Source organism: Tachysurus vachellii, chromosome 6 (genome assembly GCF_030014155.1).
Source record: "Tachysurus vachellii isolate PV-2020 chromosome 6, HZAU_Pvac_v1, whole genome shotgun sequence".
Taxonomy (NCBI): Eukaryota; Metazoa; Chordata; class Actinopteri; order Siluriformes; family Bagridae; genus Tachysurus; species Tachysurus vachellii.
Window position 1 is genome coordinate 27,554,848 of NC_083465.1, and position 25,503 is coordinate 27,580,350.

General features: G+C 39.0%; 1 protein-coding gene and 1 pseudogene across 1 annotated transcript; both read left to right on the forward strand.

The window, feature by feature from the left end:
• Positions 1-25,503, forward strand: part of LOC132847659 (zinc finger protein 850-like) — a 182,406-nt pseudogene that overhangs the window by 119,606 nt on the left and 37,297 nt on the right.
• On the forward strand, positions 5,886-7,013 carry LOC132847675 (DNA-directed RNA polymerase II subunit RPB1-like). The gene is made up of 2 exons (XM_060873177.1): positions 5,886-6,050; positions 6,479-7,013. Exons 1-2 carry the CDS (start codon positions 6,047-6,049, stop codon positions 6,976-6,978), a joined length of 504 nt encoding a protein of 167 aa, XP_060729160.1. The 5' UTR covers positions 5,886-6,046; the 3' UTR covers positions 6,979-7,013.

The window sequence follows — 25,503 nt, forward strand, 5'->3', positions numbered from 1 at the left end:
TTATTGCAATTCCAGCAGGTTTTTTCCTGTCCTCCTGCTCCCCAGGCCGGTCTCTGTGGAGGCTGTCTTCCTTGTCCTCCTCTTCCCCGACCTCTGGTTGGTCCCCATCCACGTTGTAGAGGTGCATACTGAGGATTCACTGGATAACTTGTTGGGTATCCCATAGGATACTGCATCATAGTTGGGGGCACCGGCTGTGTCTGTGTCACCACCTGTGGCACTCCTCCCTCTTGGGGTGGTGCTACCTGAACTACAGCTGGGGCAACCATGACTGCCGCCTGTTTAGTGTATTCTTTGTCCTCCTTCTTTTTCTTATCGTGGCTTTCTTGTTTGTTTCTCGTCAGTTCCCCCAGTTGTGCCTTGTGCAGTTGCACCAGCAAGTTCTCTTCAGCCTTCTTTGCCTCCCTTTTCCTTTTCCTGTGAAGTTCTGTATGGTGTATCACATTTGCCTCGAAGGTGGCCCATGGCATAGTGTTCAAACCCACTACCGTCTCCAGCTGGTCTTGAACTTCTGCTGGAAGAGCCCTTTTTAACATGAGCTTGAACAGAGTCATACTTGCGGGCGTTTCATCCCACGAGGCTCCCATTTCATCCCTCCAAGACTCCTGGAGTTTCAATACAAACTGGGCAACTCCCTCTTCTTCCTCCAGCTTTAGTTTCTCTACTTTGCCCGGATCGGCTTTAGTTGGGTATGCTTCCCTTAGCTGGTCCCACAGACGGTTTCTGTATGGGCCAAAGGTTATTCCATCTGCTCTTGAGTCATTCGCTTCTTTTCCTAGTCCAGCGAGGCCAAACATTTCCATCATTTTTGCCTTCCCAACTGTCTGGCACAGGATTACCTTCAGGTCACCCAAGGCCAGACTCTGTCCCATTGTCTGTTCCTCAAACTTTGTGATCCATTTTTGTGCCCCTTCACACACACTTGGCAGTCTTTTTACTAGTCCAGTCACATCCATGAAGGTCCATGGCACATAATGTATTTGCTGTCCTTTGACTATTAGGGGATACTGTGCTGCCATCTTTGGCATTGTGTATTTGTCCGGCTCGGCTGCGGCTGCTCCACGCGACTCAGGCTCATCTATCTCCCCCTCTTCGTCACTGGAGGTTTCAGTTTCTTCTTTGTCCACCTCCCTTTTTTGACTTTGAGCCTGTGACCGTGTGATCACACATCTTCGGCCCTGTAGTAGTTTCCACTTCGCTTCATCTCTTTTGTCTCTCATGGTGGGCTTGGCCCTCTTTCCTCGTTTTACTCTTTCGGTTGCTTTTGCTATCTTTTCTTCTTGTTCTTGCAACCTTTTCTCCAAGCCTTTGCATATTGCAGCTGTGGTTTCTTCTTTTTCATATTGTAGGCCTCTTATCCTTTGCTCGGCACGCTTCTGTTCTTCCTTTAGGTCTCCTCTCAACTCCTCCACTCGCATTTCCAGGTGAGATGTGTGTTCTTTCAGTTCCTGCATTATCTCATCTGCCATACAACTTTGTTTCAGAACTGTTTTAATTGCTTCACCTTGTTCTTTGTCTGGCCATAGGTTTACCTGCTCTAGTGAGGTTAATTGCACTTCTCCATCTATCCTCACTTTCATGCTTCTGTTATCCGGCTGAGATTTCTCGTCTTCTGGGCCCATCCCTTGGGATACTTCCTCCTTGTTTTCTGTAGCCAGGGAGGTCTGTGACTGCTGTCCAGCAGATCTTTTCACCCTTTCGTCCACCGTTTCTGCTCCTTCTTTTTCTTCCTTCTCTTGGCGGGGCTCTCCTTGTCCTCCCGCTATGAGGGCCCTTTTGGCGTGAATTTCCAGCTTATCTAGAGATTCGTGCAGTCTATCCATCAGTGCACTCTGTTCTTCCCACTGTATGTCCTGCATTCGCCTTCTACTTGCCCAGTAGGCCTCGTCCATCCTCCTCATCCGATATTCTCTTGAGGCTGGTGTGCTGTGTGCTCGCATATATTGAGATTGGGGATGTCCTGCCAGCCATTCCGTGTTTATAGCTTCTGTCTGTTGGTGAGATAGGTGAGGATGTTCTTTCCCCCACTGGGTATTAATATCTTCTATCTGATCATCCCAGTGCAACTGGTATCCACCGCCTTCGTCCCTTTCCTGTTGATTTTCTTTTCCTTCTTCTTTTGTAGTCGCTCTTGGGTGTTCTGAACCCCCCTTTTGCTCATCTTTGTGTCTTAGAATCTCATTCTCCTCCCTCTGGCTCCCTTCTTCTGAGGAAGGATGATAGGACCCTTCGTACTTGTTCTTAATATCTCCTTTTTCTGCTGACATTTGTCGGATTACTCCTTTGACTTGTCCACCCGTGATTTCCAGTTCTATTTCTTGTGCTTCACCTTCTTGTCCCATATTTATTACAGGGTATATTCCCTGATAATCGGGCTTCTTTTGTTCGTTGTATGGCGGGGGTTTGAGCTGCTCCACCCATTCACCTGATGGTGGGGCTGTAGCCTTCTCTTTCTCCTGTTCTTTGCTCTGTGACATTTTTAGCTTCTCTTCCCTTCTTCTCTTTCCTTCCTGTTCAAACCACTCCACTATTTCCCATTTCTTCATAGTTTTATCTATACTCTCTTTTTTCGCTTCCCCCCAGCATTCTATTCTTTCCTTCATCTTTTTACATTTCCCCTCATCAAATGTCCCACTTTCAGGCCACTGCAACTCTCCCTTTGTCCGGTCTTGCCACTTTTTCATGTATTTTCTAATTTCTTTTTCAGCATCCTTGTGCCTCATTATTATAATTGCAGCTGGGGTAATTAGACTTTTTCCCTTCTCCATCATGCACCCCTATCTCGCCCTTGTGGCACTGTCACGTGGTACCAGATTTCTGTGTACTGTTGACTACTTCAGCTGAATGTTTATTCTCTCTCTGGTAAACGTGGTTGTGCAGGAGTCCTTCTAGTATGGCTCTCAAAAGAAACAAGGCAAATATTAGGATCTCAAAGTATACATACAAAAAAAAAAATACAACTTTTAATTCAATAGTTATACTTAAAAATGGATTAAAATCAACCAGCTACATAATCAACCAAGTATTGACCCATCCTATAATTTAATTCACTAATCAATCAGATAATTACCAGTTATTCAATTAATTAATTAATCCAATCCAGATTAAAGTTAAATTGTTTCAGTCACTCGGTAATTTCTCCCAACTGGTTTATTATTCCTCCTCTAACGCCTCATTTATAACATCATATAATAGTGTGTCCTCTAGTCAGTTAGAGAATGCCCCAGATTGGAAAGAAAACAATCTCTTGTTTTGGTTACACGTATCAGGGCGATTCAAGGCCTTACTGGCACAGAGTTACAGAGGCTAGAATGGAGGTTTCATTTCCACCAAAATAATTTTGCTGTAAAAATACTACAAGATACTACGGTAAACACATGTCAAGAGTTTATGAAGAACTCGAGATTATAACCATACGTCTTAGCTTCCAAAAACCGTTTCAAAGAGACCCAAGAGTGAATTTTATATGAATATTTTACACTAAGCAGTAGTATTTGCTCAAAAACACAGGAAAGCTATTCTGTGTGTGTGTTCTAGGATTGCGCAATACACCTTAAGAATTGTTATCACTAGCAGCCCCCCCCCGCCAGTTGGCCCTTATCGCACCTCCACTACCACACACACACAACTGCCAACAAACGGAAGGTGTTCTGAATACAGTGGAAAACCGTCATTGGCCTTCAAACTGTCTATCTCTACTCTACGGGCACCTATTGGCTCATGTGGGGCCTTGTTTGATTCCTAGGAGTCTGGACTACAAATCTGACACCGAATTGTAGTTTTCTGATCCTCCAATGAGAAGTGAGAAATAAACTTACGGTTTTCAGTCAGAACAGTGATGATTGTGAGGCGAGCAAAGTGATGTGAATAATACTGCTGAGATTTTCCAACTCCCATGGATTCTTGGGAATCTCTTTGTACAGTCAATGCCGTTCCCAGATCCCGTTTAACTTGTCCAATCAGTGTACCTACAAAGAGTAATTCATCCTCCATACGAATTATGGGATTAATTTTTCTACATCACACATCAACCTGAATCGTCATTAGGTTCAACAATGCACATGAGTTATTCAAACACAGTTTATACATTACCGTGCACTCATTACGTACTCTTTATCACGTGTGTACTTATTTGTTCATTTGTGCTTGTGGGTTCATGTACACTTATCACGTGTGTACTTATTTGTTCATTTGTGCTTGTGGGTTCATGTACACTTATCACGTGTGTACTTATTTGTTCATTTGTGCTTGTGGATTCATGTACACTTATCACGTGTGTACTTATTTGTTCATTTGTGCTTGTGGGTTCATGTACACTTATCACGTGTGTACTTATTTGTTCATTTGTGTACTTATATTGTGTACTTATATTGTGTACTTATCTCTGTACACACGTACACTTATCACGTACACTTATTATTCACTTATTATCATACACAGATTCTCATACACAGATTATCATATACAGATTATCATATACTGATTATCATATACAGATTATCATATACTGATTATCATATACAGATTATCATATACAGATTATCATATACAGATTATCATACACTTAATACCGGGGGCCCCCCCTTTTTTTTTTTCTTTTTTTTTTTTTTCCACCGTCCCTACCAAGCAGACCTGTCTCAACCAACAGCGGTATCTAGGGACTAACGCGTTTTCATCACCTGCCGTCCTGCCCCGGTCCGTGAGTTTAATAGCACTCACACCGGAGGATACGCTCCAGGAATTTTACCATGCGCTTTACCACCTGCCGTCCTGCCCCGGTACGTGAGTTTAATAGCACTCACACCGGAGGATACGCTCCAGGAATTTTATCGTGCACTTTACCACCTGCCGTCCTGCCCCGGTATGTGAGTTTAATAGCACTCACACCGGAGGATACGCTCCAGGAATTTTATCCAGGCCTAACCACAACACAATACACTCATGAGATTTTTCACACACACACACACACACACACACACAGTCACATATCAAAACCTTATCTAGTTATGGGGCTTTCCCTTTGCTTTTTCTCATCCAGCTCTTTATCTCACCCTTAGGAGTTCTTATCTCGAGGGCGGCTGTCCGCTCTCCTTCCCGGGGCCACCCCCCCGTTCAGGCCACAGATTCACTATACACAGACATTTGAGTTTAACAGGCGTCTGCTTACCTTGTTATTTATGGCCGGCCTCTGTAGCCCGTCAGAGAGAGCGGTCCCGGTTCCGGAGGCAGTTCACGCCGTCCCTACAGAGGTCCCTTCGTGGTCGCCATTAAATATGTTGGAACTTAGAGCCCGTCTCCAAGTCGGCACATATCAGGGTGAATTATACTGATATACTTTATAATGCTTTTATACTATATAATTGTTACTAAAACTTAATTTACTAATAACACTAACATTAATACGAATTAAAACAATGGGAAAACGCCTCAGACCTGGATGAGAATGAGCAAACTTCTTTATTGTGGTCACTCAGCTAACAATTCTCTAAGAGAAATTGCCAGTTTGAAAGTAACAAAAGAAATCCCAAAAACCCAAAAGAAAAAGCATCTTCATGAAGAGCATCGGCATGCAAAAACAAAAACCCTCCGGACGGACCTGCAGAGTTACAGGATTTTTTACGCATACACATTTGGCCCCAAAAATTCTCCTCTATATATACGCTTCCACGCGCCTCCTTATCGGTCCCCCCCCCTCACAGACCGGTTTTCATATCACCTTTTCATTATGTCATCTTATTTACCGGAATCATCTCATATGTTTTTGTAACGTCCTGTTCCTTGCAGTCCCCTTGTTTTTCCTTCACCTTTTGCCCATATGCCCATTTATGGATTTTTCTCCTCTTAGTTCCCCGGGACCCAGGCCCGGGAGCCCAGGCCTGTGACCCTGGGTCTTCTTCATTCGCCATAACAATTATGCCTAAACAACAATTTTTGTTATTAAAAAAGTGTGCTCAAAAAGAGCTTCACTCCCTGGTCAAAGTTACATTTGCCTCTCAGTTTTTTCCTTGCCAGACGTCCGGAAGATTTAATCCTTCATTCAACTACAATGGGTAAGTTTCTCCTTTGCTATTTTCTACTATACATAATTTTTAATAATTATAAGTCACTCTATGAGTCTGATTTATGTCAAAAGTTATTATGTTAAAAGAAAGCTCTTATCTAAATTATTTCTCATACAAGAAAGCTCTTATCTATTTGTCATCTTATATTGTCACTATTGCTAAACTCCTGCTAAACTCTTACTGCTATACTGTTGTCATTATTATTAAGCTATTGCTACTATAATGTTACTTGTGTACAAAAACAATGGAGTTCTTTGCTGACTCCTCTAATCTGTTAACTGCTTGAATTTTGATATGATCTCATACTATGATCTCATGCTATGATCTCAGCCTGTCCTTGGTCAGGCTGGGCTTGTTTACACTTATCTCAAGCTCCCGTTCCTCTATCTCCTCTAACTCCTCTTATCTCCCTTCAGATCCCTCGCATCAGCCAGCTAGTCGCCCTATCAGGTCCACACCTCACCATCCTCGTCCGTCTCCCTACCCAAGGCCAATGGCCGCTGATGTCATGGAAAGCTATCGCCGCTTCCAGCTACTTCATATCACCCATGAGCTCGTTACGTGTCTGGAACAGCTCTGTTCTCCTGACCTCCCCGAGCATCCTCATCTGCTGTTCCATATTGTGAGAGGGCCTCTTACTAGCACATCCTCGACTCAAACCCCTCTGCCTAACCTCGTGGATCAGAGAACCCAAACTGATGGCTGTCCTCATGTTGAGCTTTGCAACCCTGAGCTCGGGACTCCCGCTTCTCCTCCTCCTCCAGTGCCTCATGCCTATATCCGTCCTCTCAGTCCTGCCTTGGCATCTCCTCCCTCTGATTCCGGCCCTGGAACCCCAGATTACATTCCTTCTTCTCCCTCTGATTATGGCCCTGGATCCCCAGACTATTCCCCTACTTCGCCCTCCGATTACTGAGAATGTTTATAATAACCAATAAACCTATAACCATTCCCTCTGACTCCAATGTGGTTCTTATATATATATATATCTCATATATATATTATCTTCAATTAATCATTACACCACGTCTTATAATAATAATAATAATATATATATATGTAATAATAATAATTATAATAATATTATAATGTTATGTGTATTCTCCTAAGGTTCAAGGATTTTTCACAACAGTATGATGATATTTTACCTTAATATAATCTAAATATGTATCTATTTTAGTGTACAACATTTTTTTCAACAAAATAAATGTAATTGAATTCTCATCTGCCGCTTTTGCAGGATAACCATCCTTTCATCTGCTGCCTGGGCAGGATAACTAAATTCAGCCTCTCGACCTCTGCTTGGGTTCTGTTCTCCACAAGGCCTTGGGGAAGTCTCAATGAAACACACGTGTCAGTCATTCAAAGAGAAGTTCCAAAGTTTATTAGGTAAAACAGGAATATATAGTCGTACAATAAGAAGGAGGGTGTAGTGTGTGTGTGTGTGTGTGTTGGTATGTGTGTGTGCATCTGTGTTCTCTGTCACCCCAATAAAGTCAGATCTTATTAGGCACTTATTAGACTGCTTATGGTAGTGGGGTAGAGTGTGTGTGTGTGGGGGAGAGAGTGTGTGTGTGTGGGGGGGGGTGAGAGAAAGAACAATGTGCTCTGTGCAAAGTCTGCAACATTATCAGAAAAGATTGTTTCATACAATTATTCTCACAATAAATCAACTAAATTATTGTCCATACTTCGATCCCTTGAAATCTTTTTATGGAATTTGTCATGTATTCATTTCTTGTTGTACTTTCAGCATATTTTGAAGCTAATCGGAAATATAACTTAATTATTTTAATCTTTACTGCTTTTTCTCTACGCGGTGATATTTTATATCCTTTCAGAAACAGAGATGGTTACTCTGAATTTAGAGGAACTACCAGCTCCATCAGTGTGTTCATCATCTTTGTCAACCGCATAACACTCAGAGACTTCCAGGCCAAGCCTTACCTCTACACAAATGCCCAGCATTTCCCAGACATGGGCTGAAACTTTTCAAGTTTCTTGGGACAACATACCTCCTGAAATCTGTACTGCAATCTCTACAGGAAAAAGACCAAAACCTGCAGAAAGGTGCTAGATAGAGATTGATGTGGGATGTGGTAGCTCAGTGGTTAAGGTGTTGGGCTACTGATCGGAAGGTCATGGATTCAAACCCCAGGTCCACCAAGCTGCCACTGCTGGGCCCCTGAGAAAGGCCCTTAACCCTCAGTTGCTCAGTTGTAAGTCACTCTGCATAAGGGTGTCTGCTAAATGTAAATGATTAGATGCACAAGTTTGACCTTTCCCCAACACATGCACAGTGTCTTACAATCTGTCAAAAGATTATTAGGGAGTACCCAAATGGCTTGTTAATAGGAGGGGGATATACATCTCTCCTAATTCAAGTGAAGACGCGAGTTGAAACAGCTGAGAGCAGCTTTGTTTGTCATAGAGCAAACCCAAACTCAGGATGCCAACGAGGACCAACAGACACCTACAGTATGGCTCTGTCAGATTTGAACTGCAGCCTCCACCTGAAGAGACAGCAGAGACAATAGAATCCAAACATCAAAGACTACAGGACAAATACAGCCATGAGGGAACTGGTAGTGTAGAGAGAGCAGAAGTAAAAACTCTTATGGAGACTACATTCTGTCTTTTGCATCAGCAATTAAACTCCATACCAGCACCTTCAGTTCAAGACATTAGGAGCCAGTGACCATACCTCTTCCATCAGTAGTCTGTGCCCATTTCAAGTTGCTCACTGACATTGATGTTCTTAAATCTTTCAAGATGTCCATGAAAGAATGTGGAAAGGCAATCATTGAGTACTTCAAGAACAAATAAAAAAATCAAAAAGTAAAGGATGTAATATACCAGCCTGAAAACACAGAGATGGCAAACCTGCATATCAAGCTTCTAATGTCCCATTTTCGGGAACATGAAGATGGACTGGTGTTGCATGCATATGTGAGTATTTGGTTTTCTTCTTTCTGCTTTACTAAGTAATATTTATTCTGACTTGTGTATTGTCTCTCCTCTACAGGTTGCTGCATCTGCAGCTGATGTTGAGATGAAACTTGATCTACCTGCAAGTCCTCGTCTCATTTTGTTTGGTTAGTGTCTTATTAGGATGTTAAGAAGAAACATTGACAAATGGGGGAGATACAATTAAAAAAAAATTTCTGTTGTATACAGTTGTTAACGAATAGTTTACCCAAAAGGTTTTCCATGGTTTTCCCGCCCTTTTCCAAACCTGTATAAATTTCTTTGCTCTGCTAAATGCTCTAAACATTTATTGTTTTCTTACTGATAGTTTTTGGGTGAATTATCCCTTTACAAAGTCTTCTCAAAGGCAAATCTTGAAATTGTTATTATATATTTTTGGTTTATTTTTTATTTATTATTTTTGCTGTTTTTATTTTAGGTATGGCACAGCAGACAGATGCTGTCCGATGGATGATAACCCTTGTTGCACACTGGAGTTTCTTCAAAGGTGTGACACTTAAGTTTTCCATGTTGCATTTTTTTACCTTTCAGAATCTTCACAAGAATTTTGATACATGATTCTAGCATACAATGGTAATTTATCTTTAGACACTTCGTTGGAATAAACCCAGAAAGAGGCTCAAAGACCTGCAGAGGCTAGGTCGTCTCCAAGAAGACGGGCAAGGTGGTGAATAAAAAGTCTGCAACAGTTAATACAAAGGTTGCCTCTCTACTGAAAAATCTTGTTGATTTCGAATGGGATTTCATCTAGGTAAGTAAATTTGCATATATTTGCTTATGTTAAGTTATTATACCAGCTTTTTTGTAGAACATGTAAAAAAATTACAATACACTACTGAAAGCTTATTTCATTTTAATTTCAAATGTTCCACTGCAAAAAATGCTTTTCTTAATTAGATTTTTTTGTCTTGTTTCCAGTCCAAATATATAGCATCCTGGGTTATTTTGATTCATGTTTCGCATTGCTCATAATTTACCCTGGGATTATTTGCATATTTGCGGTGTCATTGCCATTGATTATGAATGCTGATCATGACCCATAAAGTCTATTATATTGTGCATTCTTAAGTTTACTTGATAATATATAAAAAAGCCTGCCATCTCTTTATCAAGCTCAAAATATCTCCCCATTTATGCTTGCCTTTAAGTTCTAAAAGAATCTAAATTCTTCATAATCATTATGTTGGCTTTGTAGAAGCCAACATTCTGTTTTCCTATTTTTATGTTGGCTTTGTAGAAGCCAACATTCTGTTTTCCTATTTAAGCTTATTATGTTGGCTTTGTAGAAGCCAACATTCTATTTTCCTATTTAAGCTTAGACAAAAATTGATAAAATTTAATGCGGCCTAGGGCTTTCGAGCCACATGCACCAAATTTGGACATGTAGACCCTGGTCTGAAGTTTGTTGCTATTACTTTTCTAACTGGTACTTCCGGTACCGGGTCTCAAATTGGCCTTTTTTCCCATAGACTCCCATTATAAAATTTGGAGGTTTATAACTCAGCAAGCTTTCGAACTATCTACACCAAACTCGGCCAGCTCCTTTAGGGTGATACTCTGAACAAAGTTTTAAATTGGTGTACCGACTGGCCTTTCGGTTGTGCCGCAGCCCTGTCCCCAAATATGCAAAATCAAAAAACTTTTTACAACATGGACATGTGACATATCAAAACACTCAGCCCAATGAGGGGAGTACTCGTCATCCTCAGGAGTATTCGGATGACGTCACATGCTCGTCTCCACTTGCCTCCAAATGTTTTGGCACCCTATCTTTCTGTCCACTTGCCTCCAAAAGTAACACTGACCCTTATGTCCACTCGCCTCGAAAAAGCACGACCTTTGCAAATACTTGCCTCGTCAAAGCTAACATCAAAGTTCGTCACAACGAACTTTACAAATCTAGTTATTTTTGCTAGTGTAGCATTATGTTGCTTTTTGTCATGTTCTTTTGACATGCTATTTACAAAAGGTCCCCCCCCCCCCCCATTATTTATCTTTCAGAAAACACCTGCACCAGTTTCAACAACCTGACCTGTTCCTTTTCAAATATTTGCCGGTTTTTGACTTTGATTTTATTTATTTCTTTTAACTAAAAATAAATGCAAAAGTTTTAACATTTCTTAAAGTCTGTTTTAGGGAAATGTACACCCCAAGCATGGTCTTGACCTGTTTCTGTACCAAATCCATGTTTTGACTTGTACTGACCTTTATTAAACTAAAATCAACTTCAAAGGTTTTCACATTGTTTACTTTTTCTTAAAGGCTGTTTTTTTAGGGTTTTAGGGATGTGGTTCAGTTATTATTTGGAAAATTATTGGAAAATTATAATTATATTATATAATTTTTATAATTATTTGTAAATTTAAATATTCCAATACCAGTTTATTTGTACAAGTATATTAAAGAATAAAGAGAATAAAGTAATGAAACTGCAGGATTACAGTACAAACCCTGCTGCCAGGGTTAATTTACAGAAACATTGTAATTTAGATTACGGTAATGAAAATGTAAGATTACAGTACACAGCTGGAAACCCTGCTGCCAGTATTTTATTGTTAATTACAGGTAAATTTTTTACAGTGTAGTGCTGGTGCTGGTTCAAAGTTCTTAGAAGGAGCCAAGTCTTACGTCACTGTATATGTGTCACGTGTCAGCAACGTTAGCGCAGCCGCAGCAAACACAAACACAACATCAACAATGGCGAATGTTGCTTTACTGTTAATGCTCATGGCTTCGCAAACCTACATTGTCATCCAAACCCGTCGAATCCAACGTGTACGAGCAGCTCCATGTAATTTGTATAAACGGAGGTTGCATTTGAGAATAACCAAAAGTACATAACATTATTTTATCACAGAAAAAAATTTAGCCTTAGCATATAGCTACCTACTATCATGTGTGCTGATAATTAATCATATTGCAGTAAAGTAAAAGTGTATTAAACATTGGTATACTTAAGGTACATTTTCAAAGTTGCTAACAGTGGACCTGCTCCAGCCCTGCCCCTAGTCCCTACTTAAGGTACATTATCAAAGGCGCTAACGGTATCCCCGCCCCCAACAGTAACCCTGCCGGTGCTTTGTGGTGTCGAAAAAGAAAGAACTGGTTCTAAATTAGGCTCTGGCTCCGAACCTCCGGGCATTTCAAACTCTTCTTATGGTCAACATAGTTGAGGTCCTCACAGACAAGACTGCGGTGAAAAAAAAAAAAAAGATCATTTAAACTTGGTAAGATTTGTTTATTTTTTAATTAACTGGTTTTTTTTTCTATATGTACAGTAATATAACTTAACGTTATAAAAAAAATACATGTTAAGGTAGAAATAACTTTAAGAAAATGTTGTGTTTTCAGATTCCTTAAGAACCATTAAGTAAGATGTCACTTTTGAATATTATATTTGGAACAACAGTCTTGATGCTAAAGGTAAACATTTGTTTGTTTTTTGGCAGTGTAGTCGGTTGTTTGGGAAATGCATTTAATGACTGTTCAACTTGAAATAAATAAATAATTCTGTGAATGGGTTAACTTCATCAAAACTTGTTAAAAGTAAATTTTGCTTTAACTAAAGTCGATGTTCACTGCTTAATGATTTTTGTTAGAGGTTCCTACTAATTGTTGTCGGTGGGGCCTTGAATAGTGGTGCACCGTGTGTGTGTGTGTGTGTGTGTGTGTGTGTGTGTGTGTGTGTGTGTGTGTGTGTGTGTGTGTGTGTGTGTGTCTCTCTGTCTGTGTGTCTCCTGCTTCGCGCATGCACATTCAGTAGCACCGTGTGCGCTCTAGGGAACGAGGTGATTTTACTCTCTGGTAATTAATTTTATTGCACTTATTGTTACTTTTAGCTTAATTATTATTAGCTCAATAATGATGTCGAAGCTTTTTGTCCTGATTGTCCTTTGATTTAGTTTTACAGCCTTTTATGTAAAATAATAACAAATCAAAAATACACTGTAAGAAAATAGTGAAATTTTCCATAAAATTATTTTTTTATTTATTTTGGGGGTGGCGGGGTATTGAGTGTAGCATTTCTTTGATAAATAGACCAAAGTGTAACGTGTGATATTTAAACATTATTTTTTAATAGCTTATTCAGATAATACTGGCAATTGAATCCAATATATTGATCACAGCTGGTACTGGTAGTTGATGTGATGTGTATTAGGTTTAGCAGTAAAATATGAAATGTTGATGTAGCTGAAGTTTAATAAAGTAACATAATAGATTTCTAATATTTTGTTCTCCATACCTTCTTACGATAACAATCTCTCCAGTCACTCTGAATATCTTTAATTGATTCTATGGTTCTAGCTTGTCACACCCCAGACTCAGACGATGGTGTTATTAGTTGGCTAATGGCTGTGAAATGGCTTGTTGTTGAACTGTTTTGTTCTTAGGTGTACACTAGAAGGAGAGACACTTGTCATTTTAGTTGAAGTCCTCACTGAGAAGACTGCTGTGAAATTACTGGGATTTAAGATTAAGATCACTTCAACCTGGTAAGTTTTTTTTTCTATGAATAAATAATGCACTTAAATTGAATACATAATACAAACAATGAAAGAAACAGGTAAACCTTAGCATAGTTCATTGAAAATGTTGTGTTTTTAGATTCCTTAAGAAATATTAAGTTTGATGCTGCTTAAGTATACTGAAGGTAGACAGGTCATATTTCTAATTTGGCAGCAAATATTCAGTATATTCTGTGACCAGAAACATGCAACACATAACCAGACATTACTTTGACACTCTTTTACATGTTTTGTTGGCAGCTCTATTTTAAGTAAGTTGTATGTTTACCTGAACAATGATAGCATGCTAATCTCTTCAGCATAAGTTTTGTCCTTGTTTATTTACCTTCCCCCTTTTTGTTACTGTGACTGATGAATAAAGCACATGTTACTTGTTTTGAACCTAATAATCTAATAATTATCATCTGGCTGTCTTCACACTATAAATCACCACAGAGGAATTTGTGCAGAATTGGCAAGGACAGAATTCACTGCTCACTGTGTAGGAAGAGTTTTGCCAGTCTAAGAATACTAAAAGTACACAATTGTCCTCCATTTTTTACACCCCCTCTTTTTTACACTCTCCTGCCTTTATCAAGACTGATACTTCCAAGTGATGTGGTCTGATTAGTAAATATACTAATCCTGCTTGAATATGAATAGGGCTGTGGTAAAAGTCACAACTTCTGGGTTTGATTCTTGGGCCATATTAGATCTTGTAGCGAGTTTATTCTGTTGTTTTCTAGCAACTGTTTGTTTATGAAGTACTTATTTTACTGTATCGACGGTCTCTTTAAATCTCCTGTTCTTTACAGTTCTTTGTATGTTGACCGTGTCAATGGGCTTCAAGTTATTTGTCTTTGGTATTTTGTTTTCCTGTCTACATGGGTTACTTTTTCTTTCTTTGACTCTTTCCTCACCCGTTATTTTAGTTGTATGTTATGTAAAATCATTCCCAACTCTCCCTAGGTAAACTAACGGACTTTCTCTTTGTTTTTGATAAGATTCTTTCTTACTTTCTAAAGTAGTTAATCCTCCTGGTTCTACTGTGTCCGCTTCAATTATTATTTGCTCTGTTTTAGCAAATGTCTTGAGCGAAATCAAGAGCTTAGCTATAATCATTAAAATGTCTATAGCACTGTTTGGCTCATGTTTCAGTTGTTTTTCTTAGAGTAAAAACTGACTGGTATTTTTCCTCCTTCATTGTAAAGTACTACTTTGATCTTGGTGTCCGTGTTGACAGACTACTAGATCTGTTTCTTCATCTCGTCTGACTAGTTGTACTGAGTCTAAAGCCATTTGTAATTAGGTTTCCTTTAGTTTCTCATCCTTCTCTTTCCATTTTAATGATCTTGAGGAAGACTTTTTGTACAGGGGTTTTAATTCCATGTCCTGGAATTAACTGTCTCACATAGTTGAGAGCTCCCAATAGGCTTTGAAGATTTTTCACCGTGGTAGGTTTTACTCTTTGCCATTTCTTTAAATGTTGTCTCATTGTTTCTGATAGGGATTTACCTGTTCCTCTTATTGTAAATCTTAGGAATTTTTTCACTTCACTTTTTCCTATTTCCATTTTCTTTAGAGAGGGTTTTAAACCTTTTCTAGCCTTTTCGTTACTTCAAGTATTTGGAAGTGCTCTTCCTCTGTCTCTATCATGATTAGGATGTCATCAATATACACAACTGTATTAGGCACATCTTTTAGGAGATTGATCATTGCTGCCTTAGATAGATTTGGGCTATTTATGAATCCCTGTGGAAGTCTGGTTTATACATATTGGTTCTGTTCCCTGGTGATGGCGGTTTTACCCTGCAATTCTTCATCAATGGGATAAAAAGTCTATTTTTGATAGGAATTTTCCTGTTCTTAATCCATTTGTGGTGTCGTTCGCATTTATTAAGTATCTAGTATCAGGTACTTTCACTTTAAATAAAGCCTTGTAGTTAGTTACTAACCTCCAGCCTCCCTCTGGTTTTGCTACCACTTGTATGGGTGCATTCGTAGGTGCGCCTTTGACCTTTTTTTTAAGTCTTTAAGTGTTTGTCTTATGGACTCTATAGCTTCTTTTTTAATAGGGTATTGTCATTGATAACCTGGGGTTCCTCCTATTATGGTAGCCGTATGTTCAGGGCCCATTAGGCCGCAGTCATTTTTGCTTTTACTGTATATCCCTTTGTGATTTTTATTTATTTCTTTTTTTTTTCTCTCTCTTTGTCATGGTTAGTTTCTTTAAGAATTCTTTCTTTTTCCTGATCTACTTTGGTATTGCCCTTTAGGTGTTTCACATTTTTTAGGGCTAAGGGGTTTTCTTTGGCTTTTATGACCTCAATTCCTTCTAGATCATACACCTCTTTTTCTTTTATTTCTCCATCATATGCCTCTATTAGGTATTTCTTCCCCATTGGTTTCAGATTTCCAGTCTCCTTTTGGGATACCGTGGATACATCAGTTCCCGTGTCAATTCTGAATTCCATGTGTCCTATTCTAGTTTTTAGTAGACCTCCCTCTTCCTGGATACCTTCTTTATCGAGGGCATCTCTTAGTTCCCTACCAGAGGTCGACTCTTAGCACTTGCAGTTTCTTAGGCGAAGGTTTTGGAGCTTCCTTTTCCTTTGTTCTAATATTCTGTTTCGTTTTTTTAGGGGTCATTTTGTTCCATTTTTCTGGATCAGTGTAATCACTGCTCTTTCTCCCATCAGACTTAGCAGGAAGTTTGTCATGTGGGGTTGGTTTATATGGCCTCTATGAGGATGTGTCCTGTCTGGGGCAGTATTGTGAGTTTCCTCTATCTTGGAGGCCTCATTTCCATTATGTTATGGTTAGTTTTGGCCAGTCTGGGGTGATATTCACGGTTTTAAGTTCTGTTTCCCTTTCTGTACGAAGGGCTGATCTTTACTCTTGTCCTTCTCTCCTCCTTACTCTTTTATCAGGGCCGATTTTCTATCATATTTTATTTCTTCACTGAGGATTAAGCTCATGAGGGTTTCTGGTCCCATTAAGAGAAAGGAGTTCAGGCCTTTGACTTTCCCTTCCTCATGTATTTCTTTTTACAATAGGTTTCTTTTTCCTTAGTCCTATTTCCTTTAGGATTTCATCCACTTCACCTGATGTCTCAGCGATGTCTTCTTCCCCCGAGAAATTTTTTAACTATGTGGGCTTAAGGGCCTTGCATCGTCTTCTCACCCGGAGTCATGCTGAGCTTGGGGATGCGGCGTGTCGGATTGAATTTGGTCTTTCCGTTAATATATCTCTTAAACCTCCTATGTGGGAATTGTTTAGGTCAGTGAGGTCTGAGATTACATGATATAGGAATTCCTGCATTGTTTCACACTTCATTTCGATCAGGTCTATTTTGGCCTTTTCATTCACGTCAGTCCTGTCCCTAATCTCATCCACTGTTTCCCTAGTGGCCAGGCGTAGCATTTTTCCCAGCTTCAGGTCAGTGAATATTTTTTAGCCTTTTTAATGTGGTGGTAGGCTTCTTCATTTGGTTCGACACGGCTGAAGTTAACACACACCTCATGATTTATTTTTATTCTCTGCTCCCCTGCTCTGTTTGAGTTTCTCCTATCCCTAGAAGTTGATCTTTTTTGCCTTGTTTTCATTCTAGTTCTTGGTTGGATGTTACCTTAGTAGGATCTTTCTGTTGGGGTAGAAGGGGGTAGAGACCACTTGTCTGAGGCTCATCCCACGGCCGTGACCTTACCTAATCTATTTCATCCTTGTCTGAGGGCGACTGTCTCACACTAATTCTCCTTTTTTCTAAGAGCATCTACCAATTCTTGGGCCATGGGAGTCCTCGTCCTGTACTTTTTCCCGCAATAGATGGGTCTCCTAAACTTACTTGTGACACGTCACCTGTGGATCTTTTCCCAGTCTCTGGTGGTAATGGAAGGTTAAGTTCCTTACCTTTGTGCCATATACTAACTATCCAGCTTGAGCCTGAATGTTCTGGAGGGGCTTGCATGCTATAGTCCACTCGGACGACAACATGCTTTCCCAGAGATCTACACAAATCTTTAATACTTAAATATCACTCCCAGTGTGATACCCATTCTGCCCCTCCTTGTTGGTGAGGGCCAGCTGGCAGTTTTGATACCCATATGTATCACAGGTGGATTGCTCATTTTATGGAATGGAAGTTTTTTCCCCCCAACTATCTCTTGTATCGGATACTTTCTAGTTCCTTGTGCAGATACCTTATTTAGTTGAACTTTTCACAAATGTCATAGACTTTCTATGCATTGTTTTTCAAAGATCCCCGTAGGGGCCACTATGACGTAATTATACTGATATACATGTCCCTTAGTGACACTTGTTTTCGTATTGTGTAGGAAACCCTTTCACAATACCACTAATGAATGTGTCCTAGATTGCATGGGTTAATATTGAAAACGCAAGATCAACTATAAGAGTTAGACTTACCTTGAACGAGGTTGTCCTTCGAAGTCCCTAGGCCTCCTAACAAAGGATCCTCTTGAAGTTCTTTTACCTAATCTATTGTTTGAATTTTTAGGGGGCTTTTACACCTGGTTACTTCATGCGTTTTCTGTGATCGGATAGCTATCCGATCGTAAAAAGACCAGGGGCCTGTTGCACAAAGACCTGTTGCGTCCAGGCTTAATTGGTTGCACAAAGACCAAGCCAGGTGAAACCAATCCTGGATATGTGCTCGCTCACGGCTCACTCAAACAGACCCGCCACCGATCACAGATTCACCGATTCACCATGGAGCGGCGTACTTTTCCCCGTCGGAGGCAAAAATCCTCATGGAGGCATACAAGGAGGCAAAAGATATAATTAAGAAGAAAGGCAACACTGCCACAGTGATAAAGCAAAGAGAAAAAGCGTGGCAAAGTATTGCAGACCGCCTGAATGCATAAGTAGTGCGAAAATTACACACTCACCGCTCCGCTAAAAACATCACAATTACAATCCAATTAGTTAATTCACATCTCCAAAAACGCAGTTGTACTCTGATTATGAAACATTTGAATTTTTAATTGAAATGGACTGCAGATATGAGTAAATTGTGTACAGTAACTTCATCACTGTATAAGGCTTTGATAATTTATTAAAGCATTACAGCCTTTATGAGGTAGTAATGATTAATTAGTAATGATGTGTGTTGCTGGGAGACAGGGGGTATGGCTGCTGGCCTTTTCTCCTGACACCTTTCACAGACCCCCAGGAAGCATAGCAGGCCTACAACCATGCCCATGCCAGGACCAGGGCCAGAGTTGAAATGACCTTTGGCCTCCTGAAGGCACGCTTTCACTGCCTTCACAAATTAAGGGTCAGCCATGTGAGGGCATGTGACATTACTGTGGCTTGTGCTGTCCTCCACAATGTGGCCTGCCTGAGGAAGGAGAGGGCCCCCAGAGTGCCACCAGCCATGGACTGGGACAATCCAGCAATCTTCCCTGATGACGACAGTGGTCGGCTGCTGAGGGACCAATATGCGTTGAATTATTTTAGTTAGTATGTGTGCTTTCAATTTTGGTTAAATATGTCCTGTGGTGGCAGAGGAATTTGGGGATTTTTGTGTTCAAATTTTTTTTTTTTTTTAAATCGATTTGGCCTCTTATGATGTTTGTGCTGTACACTGTGTGTAATACAAGCTTGCAGGGAGGCTACTGCATCCATTCATTTGTCTGTTCAGTTGATGTGTATGGATTTGTCCTGCATTTATTTCAGTGTGCAGACATGCAGGGTGTGTTGTATACGGACCTTTTGAATGTGTATTTATCCTTTTGTTGTATAATATGCTTTGATTCTGTGCTTTCCATCTTGTAGAGTCACTATGTGACTTCAGTTTTGAAAGGAGCTGATGGTTTACCTGCTTTGTTTTATCCTTATTCAATAAAAGAACATAATGTTACACTGTGTTTTCAAATGGAATGTGTATTTTATACGACAGAGTATTAGAGCCACACTGAGGAAGAAGGAAAAAGGCATAAATTTATGAGGGTGGAGGGTGGCTTTCTTCGGAAAAGTTGCATATTTTTTTACAGTCCTGATACTTATGACAATGCAGACCTGCCAACCTTGGAATAATTTTTTGAGTAGCAACTCACTGCAGCGACGCGGCGCGAGGTCAGGCATATTTGCTGGTCAGTGTTGATTAAGTTCACATGCTCACTCATCACAACTTTTTACTTAGCACATAGTTCTCACTCACCACCATATCTAGTTATTCAACATACAAGTAGACCATGAAGAACTCTTTTATTGAAAAGGCAACATAAAAACAAAAACATGTCTCTTAAACATTACTTAAATACATGGGACATTATAAATAACAAAAATCAACAAATAGCATACTGTATAAAAATACTGTATAAATAATTCTCAGCAATAATGCAAGACTCTAGACTTCACTATGGTTTTGACTGGCTGATCATATAATAATACCTCCCTCATCATTTCTACTTTCTGCTTCTATTTCCCTGCTTTTCACAAAAAAAAATGTCCATGATGATGTCCATCAGAGCCAGTAACAATCGAGTCAGAATACGATTGATATTTAAAAAATTACATTAGTTTCGTCATGTTATAACATGACTGCGTGCTATAAAAGGGATACACAGACGCTCACGTCTTATTGATTTCTGCGTGCTCGCGCCAGTTTGTCTTTTCCGTTAAAGTACGACGGCAATGCGTTTACAGGCATGACTTACGTTTCCTGTATAAATACTGGCAAATAAAGTAAAACTTAATCTGTGCGTAAAACTTAAACTTGAGGCACAACACAGGTCACTTGGGCACATGCCCCAGTAAAGGAGTCTAACGACGCTTGTGGTTCGGCAGGCTTATTAAAATGGATGAAATTCACAATTCTGGCCATTTACCTTTGAAACGTTAAGTAGTCACTTGTAAAAAACAGTCACTGTAAGAAGAATTGAAGACGGAAAGAGAGATGAAAACCACATTCGTTTTGACGGCTCTCCGCTTGTAGCGTTGAAGAGTTTTAAACTGGCACTATGATTGGTTGAATTATTATTTTCCCAGGTTGCTGCCCAATGCGGTTACACCCATAGGCGCATTGCCTGGTGCGCAAATGCACAGACAGTTGAACTCAAAGGCATCAATGGTTTTTTACAATGCGTATTTTGAAGTGACAAATCGTAGCAGCGTACTTTGATGTCTAAATGCGTATCTGCTACACAAAATGCGTAAAGGTTGGCAGGTCTGACAATGTGATGCTGATGTGCCAAAAGATTAATTATGTCCTTGTTTGTGAAAACATACTGAAGAACCATTCCATGAAATGCCCCACAGCTGTCATTTTAACAACTGTCCTCCTTTAAAACAACGGGTTACAATATTATGACTTCATTCTCGAAGTCTGTGAATTTTCTTTTTTTTCCTCTGTGGCCCTGATATTCTATCATTTTATATACAGCCTTATAGTCTATGGGAAACTGTAAATTATCTAATGATAGCAACATCATCTAAAAATAATCATTTATCCAAAATGATTTAAATTAATGATCACAAACATTTAAATTATGACAGTGGGTATAGTTATATGTGATAACAATGTATAGTGGGCAGTGGAATAACTATTGGTTTCCGTTTGTGGTGACTGCTGACTGACCTAAGGGATGAGATTAAATAGATCCTGGAACTTAGCCTGGTCTGGAGCAGGCTAGCTCCACAGAATAAATGTCCATGGTAATTTATACCATAACATTGTACCGCCCCCTAATCCAGCTTTAGTGCAACCAGATCACGGATAAATTGAGCCAGGATCACCAAGATATCCGGGCTTAATCCCTTATCCTAGTTTTGTGCAATAGGCCCCAAGTGTAAATGCCCTCCAAAACATTTTCAAGACTGATCTTAGTTCTTCTACCTAAGCTATTGTTTGAATCTTTAGATGAAGGAGTCCGACTTGGACTTTCTTGTCTTTTCAGGGTCTTCACAATGGGAGTCTTTGTTTTTATTAAAAGCAATGTAATACAGATAAATATGTGTAATGTATGTAAATTAAAAGAAGAATACAAATAAAATCCCTGTCAAATAATCAAACGGTATTGGAATAAGTAAAAGTAATTAAAATGCAAAGATGGTAACAAAGCAAGAAACACTCTCCAAGTGTATGCCTGCGTTTGTTTTCTGATGCAGACTGAATAAGCAATAACTGAGTATAACACGCACCGAGCTTGCCTACAATAGAACTGGGTATAGGTTTAGGCAAGCTTTTATATATATATATATATATATATATATATATATATATATATATATATATATATATATATATATATATATATATTCCTTTCTTCCAAAAGTCATCTTAGATTTGGTATTGGATGTAAACTTTTAAATTTCTAAATGACTATAGACCACTGGCACTCACATTGCATAATGAATGTCCCAGAAGGTAGTTAGAAACGTAGAACTGTTCTGTCTTCATTTCTTTTCACCCATTACACTTTGTTTTTCCAGCACAACACAAAGCATATTCAGACTGGAGAGCACCTTTTTTGAGTTTGTTAAACTTTTCTTATGGGTATATAGTGACATAGTTGGGGTCCTCACACACAACACTGCAGTGAATTTACTTGGATTAAAAACAAGATTTTTTCCTTTTTTTTTAAATAAAATATGTTTATGCATTTACTAATAACATGAATAAATATTTAAACATTAATGTGACTTTGCAATTGACAATTTGCATTGTTTTGCTTATTCTGTCACTTAACGCTTTCTATACCAATAGATAAAAATACCTGTATAGTTGGGTGTGTGTATATATACTGAATAAAGAAAAAATAACTATTTTGCCTGATTTTAGGTAATACATTTAATAAGGTTTATATATGTAGTGATACTGAACTGTACTTTTATAACAAAATATATTGGCCACTTTATTTCTACCTTCCAAAAAAAATAGCATAACATTTATTTGATGAATGTACCACAATATGACTAATGTGACATCTAAACTTTATTTTAGAAGCTGATTCAGCAAATTCAACATGTACGTTGATCACAATTGGTACTGTGACTCAAATTCCTCTATATTGTAACAAAGGATTAATGTATTTTGCACATTTGCTTCTGCTTGTCAGTTTGTGAGGTTCTCACTGAGAAGACTGCTGTGAATTTACTGGGATTTAAGAAAAAGATCATTTCTACTTAGTAAGTTTTCCTTCTTTATGTAAATGAATAATTTTAAACACGATATTTGCCTGATTCCCTTAAATATATAAATATATTTATATTATATTTATATACAGTTCATTAATTAAACTTATCATAGTCTAAACATGCAATCCCAATGAAAACATTTTTTCCTTAATTTACAAAAATGTAAGTTAAAAAACTGTTTAAGAAGTACTAAGAAATTGTTGTTTTTATATATTATTTAGGAAATATCAAGTATGATATTATCTTTGAATATATTTACAAGAATAGTCTTGATGCTGAAGGTAGATTGTCAGTTATTCAGTTACTGGATAGTTTTGTCATAGTGTTGCTAAAGAAACAAAGTTAAATTAAATTGGTCTGTTAAATGGCCAGAAAACCATGAAACATTCAAATAAGTAGACATAACCTTGAAACAGTTTCTGTGACTGATGAATAAAGCACATGATACTTACTTAGCACCTAATAATCTAAGATGTTTGTCTACTGTTCTGTTACAGAGTGAAATGTAATCGTCTGGCTGTCTTCACACAATTAATCACCACAGAGGGGTTTGTGCAGAATGGACAAGAAAAGAATTTATTACTGCTCAGAGTGTGGAAAGAGTTTTTTAACTCCGAGTTTACTAAAAATACACATGCGCATTCACACGGGAGAAAAGCCCTATAGCTGCTCACACTGTGGAAAGAGTTTTACAGTGTCAAGTTCTTTGAAAAGGCACCAGCGCATTCACACTGAAGAGAAGCCCTACAGCTGCTCACACTGTGGAAAGAGTTTTACAACATCAAGTTATTTGAAAACCCACCAGCGCATTCACACTGGAGTGAAACCGTATTACTGCTCACACTGTGGAAAGAGTTTTACAGCATCAGATTATTTGAGAAATCATCTGCGCATTCACACTGAAGAGAAGCCCTATAGCTGCTCACACTGTGGAAAGAGTTTTACAGTTTCAAGTAATTTGATTAAGCACAAGCGCATTCACACTGAAGAAAAGCCCTATAGCTGCTCACATTGTGGAAAGAGTTTTACAGTTTCAAGTAATTTGATTAAGCACCAGCGCATTCACACTGGAGAAAAGCCCTATAGCTGCTCACACTGTGGAAAGAGTTTTATACAGTCAAGTTCTTTGAAAAAGCACCTGCGCATTCACACATGAATGAAGCCACATTACTGTCATATGTCGAAAGAGTTTAAAATGTTCATATCATTTGAAAAAGCACCAGACAGGGGGTATGGCTGCTGGCCTTTTCTCCTGACACCTTTCACAGACCCCCAGGAAGCATAGCAGGCCTACAACCATGCCCATGCCAGGACCAGGGCCAGAGTTGAAATGACCTTTGGCCTCCTGAAGGCACGCTTTCACTGCCTTCACAAATTAAGGGTCAGCCATGTGAGGGCATGTGACATTACTGTGGCTTGTGCTGTCCTCCACAATGTGGCCTGCCTGAGGAAGGAGAGGGCCCCCAGAGTGGCCCCCAGCAGCCATACCCCCTGAAAAATATATTGCTGATGACAATATAAAAAGTGTTGTAGAGATTTAACTAAGATCATTTAAAGGAAACAAAGAAAGTTGTAAAAGGCATCAGCAGATTTATACAAAAGTTCCCCATGCATATAATGGTGGAGAATGCAGACACTGTCAAGAAAAATTTCAGTTCATGTGTACGTTGACAAACGCTTGAAATGTTAATTAATATTAGGTATAATAAGGTGCAGCAGGTTGTATCAATTATTCAAGCTCCTTGGGTCAATCCTGAGCTTGGGTTGCTTTGTGTGTTCTCTACAGTGAGGTTCACTCTGGATTTGTCCAGTTTCTTCCCATCCCCCAGAATGCCAGTAGATGAACTTATTACCCTACAATGGCTATAAGCAGCAATGTGTGTGCATGAGCTGTAAAATAGAGGGATATGATTAATAAAAAAACAACTGAAAATTTTTCTTTGTAAATTTAACTATGTGCTGATTCGATTAGGTTAGTTTTACTTATTACAATTACTTAATTCAATTACTCATTGTTATATTGGGTTTGCTTTATTTACAAAGTGGATGCAAATCTGCCTTCAGTCTTTTAGGTAAATCATGCACCTTATGTGTTAGTGTGGTAAATCACCCAAAGCATCATGTTTGGTTCCAGTACCAAAAAAGGGATGCCCCATCAAACTAAATGACTATAGACCACTGGAACTCACATCACACATAATAAAGGCACATAATGTCCCAGAAGGCAGTTAGAAACATAGGTGCTCCCAGAGGAACTGTTCTGTCTCCTGTTGTAGGGATAAGTGAGAATGGAGTTGTAGGATTCATGAATTCCCCTCGACCCAAAGCTAAAACTCAACCCAAATACACTTTAGGAGACATTCCTGCCCAAAAGCAAAGTAAACAAAAATAAATGAAAGAGGTAAAAAGGAGGAGGCGTAGAGAAGCTAAACGGGATAGGAAAGAGGAACAAAAGCAACTGATGTTTGCTAAAAAAACTTCTGAAAGTAGAAAACTTAGTTACAGAAATGAAACAATTGTATATGAATTAAATACAATTCCAATTGCCATAAATGCTACTGCAAGATTGCAGAGGATCAGATGCTGTACCTAGACAGCTAGAAGAAGATTTCAACTGACTAAGAAGATTTATGCGATAATAAGATTTATTTATCAGAAGTTCAAGAGAGCTCTGATCGCTTTTATTTACATTTTTTACATTTTTATTTAACATTCTTTTTTTTCTATAATTGAAATATGTATTTTAAATGTTGAATGTGGCTAGAAGAAAATAGAACAAGCTGTTCCAT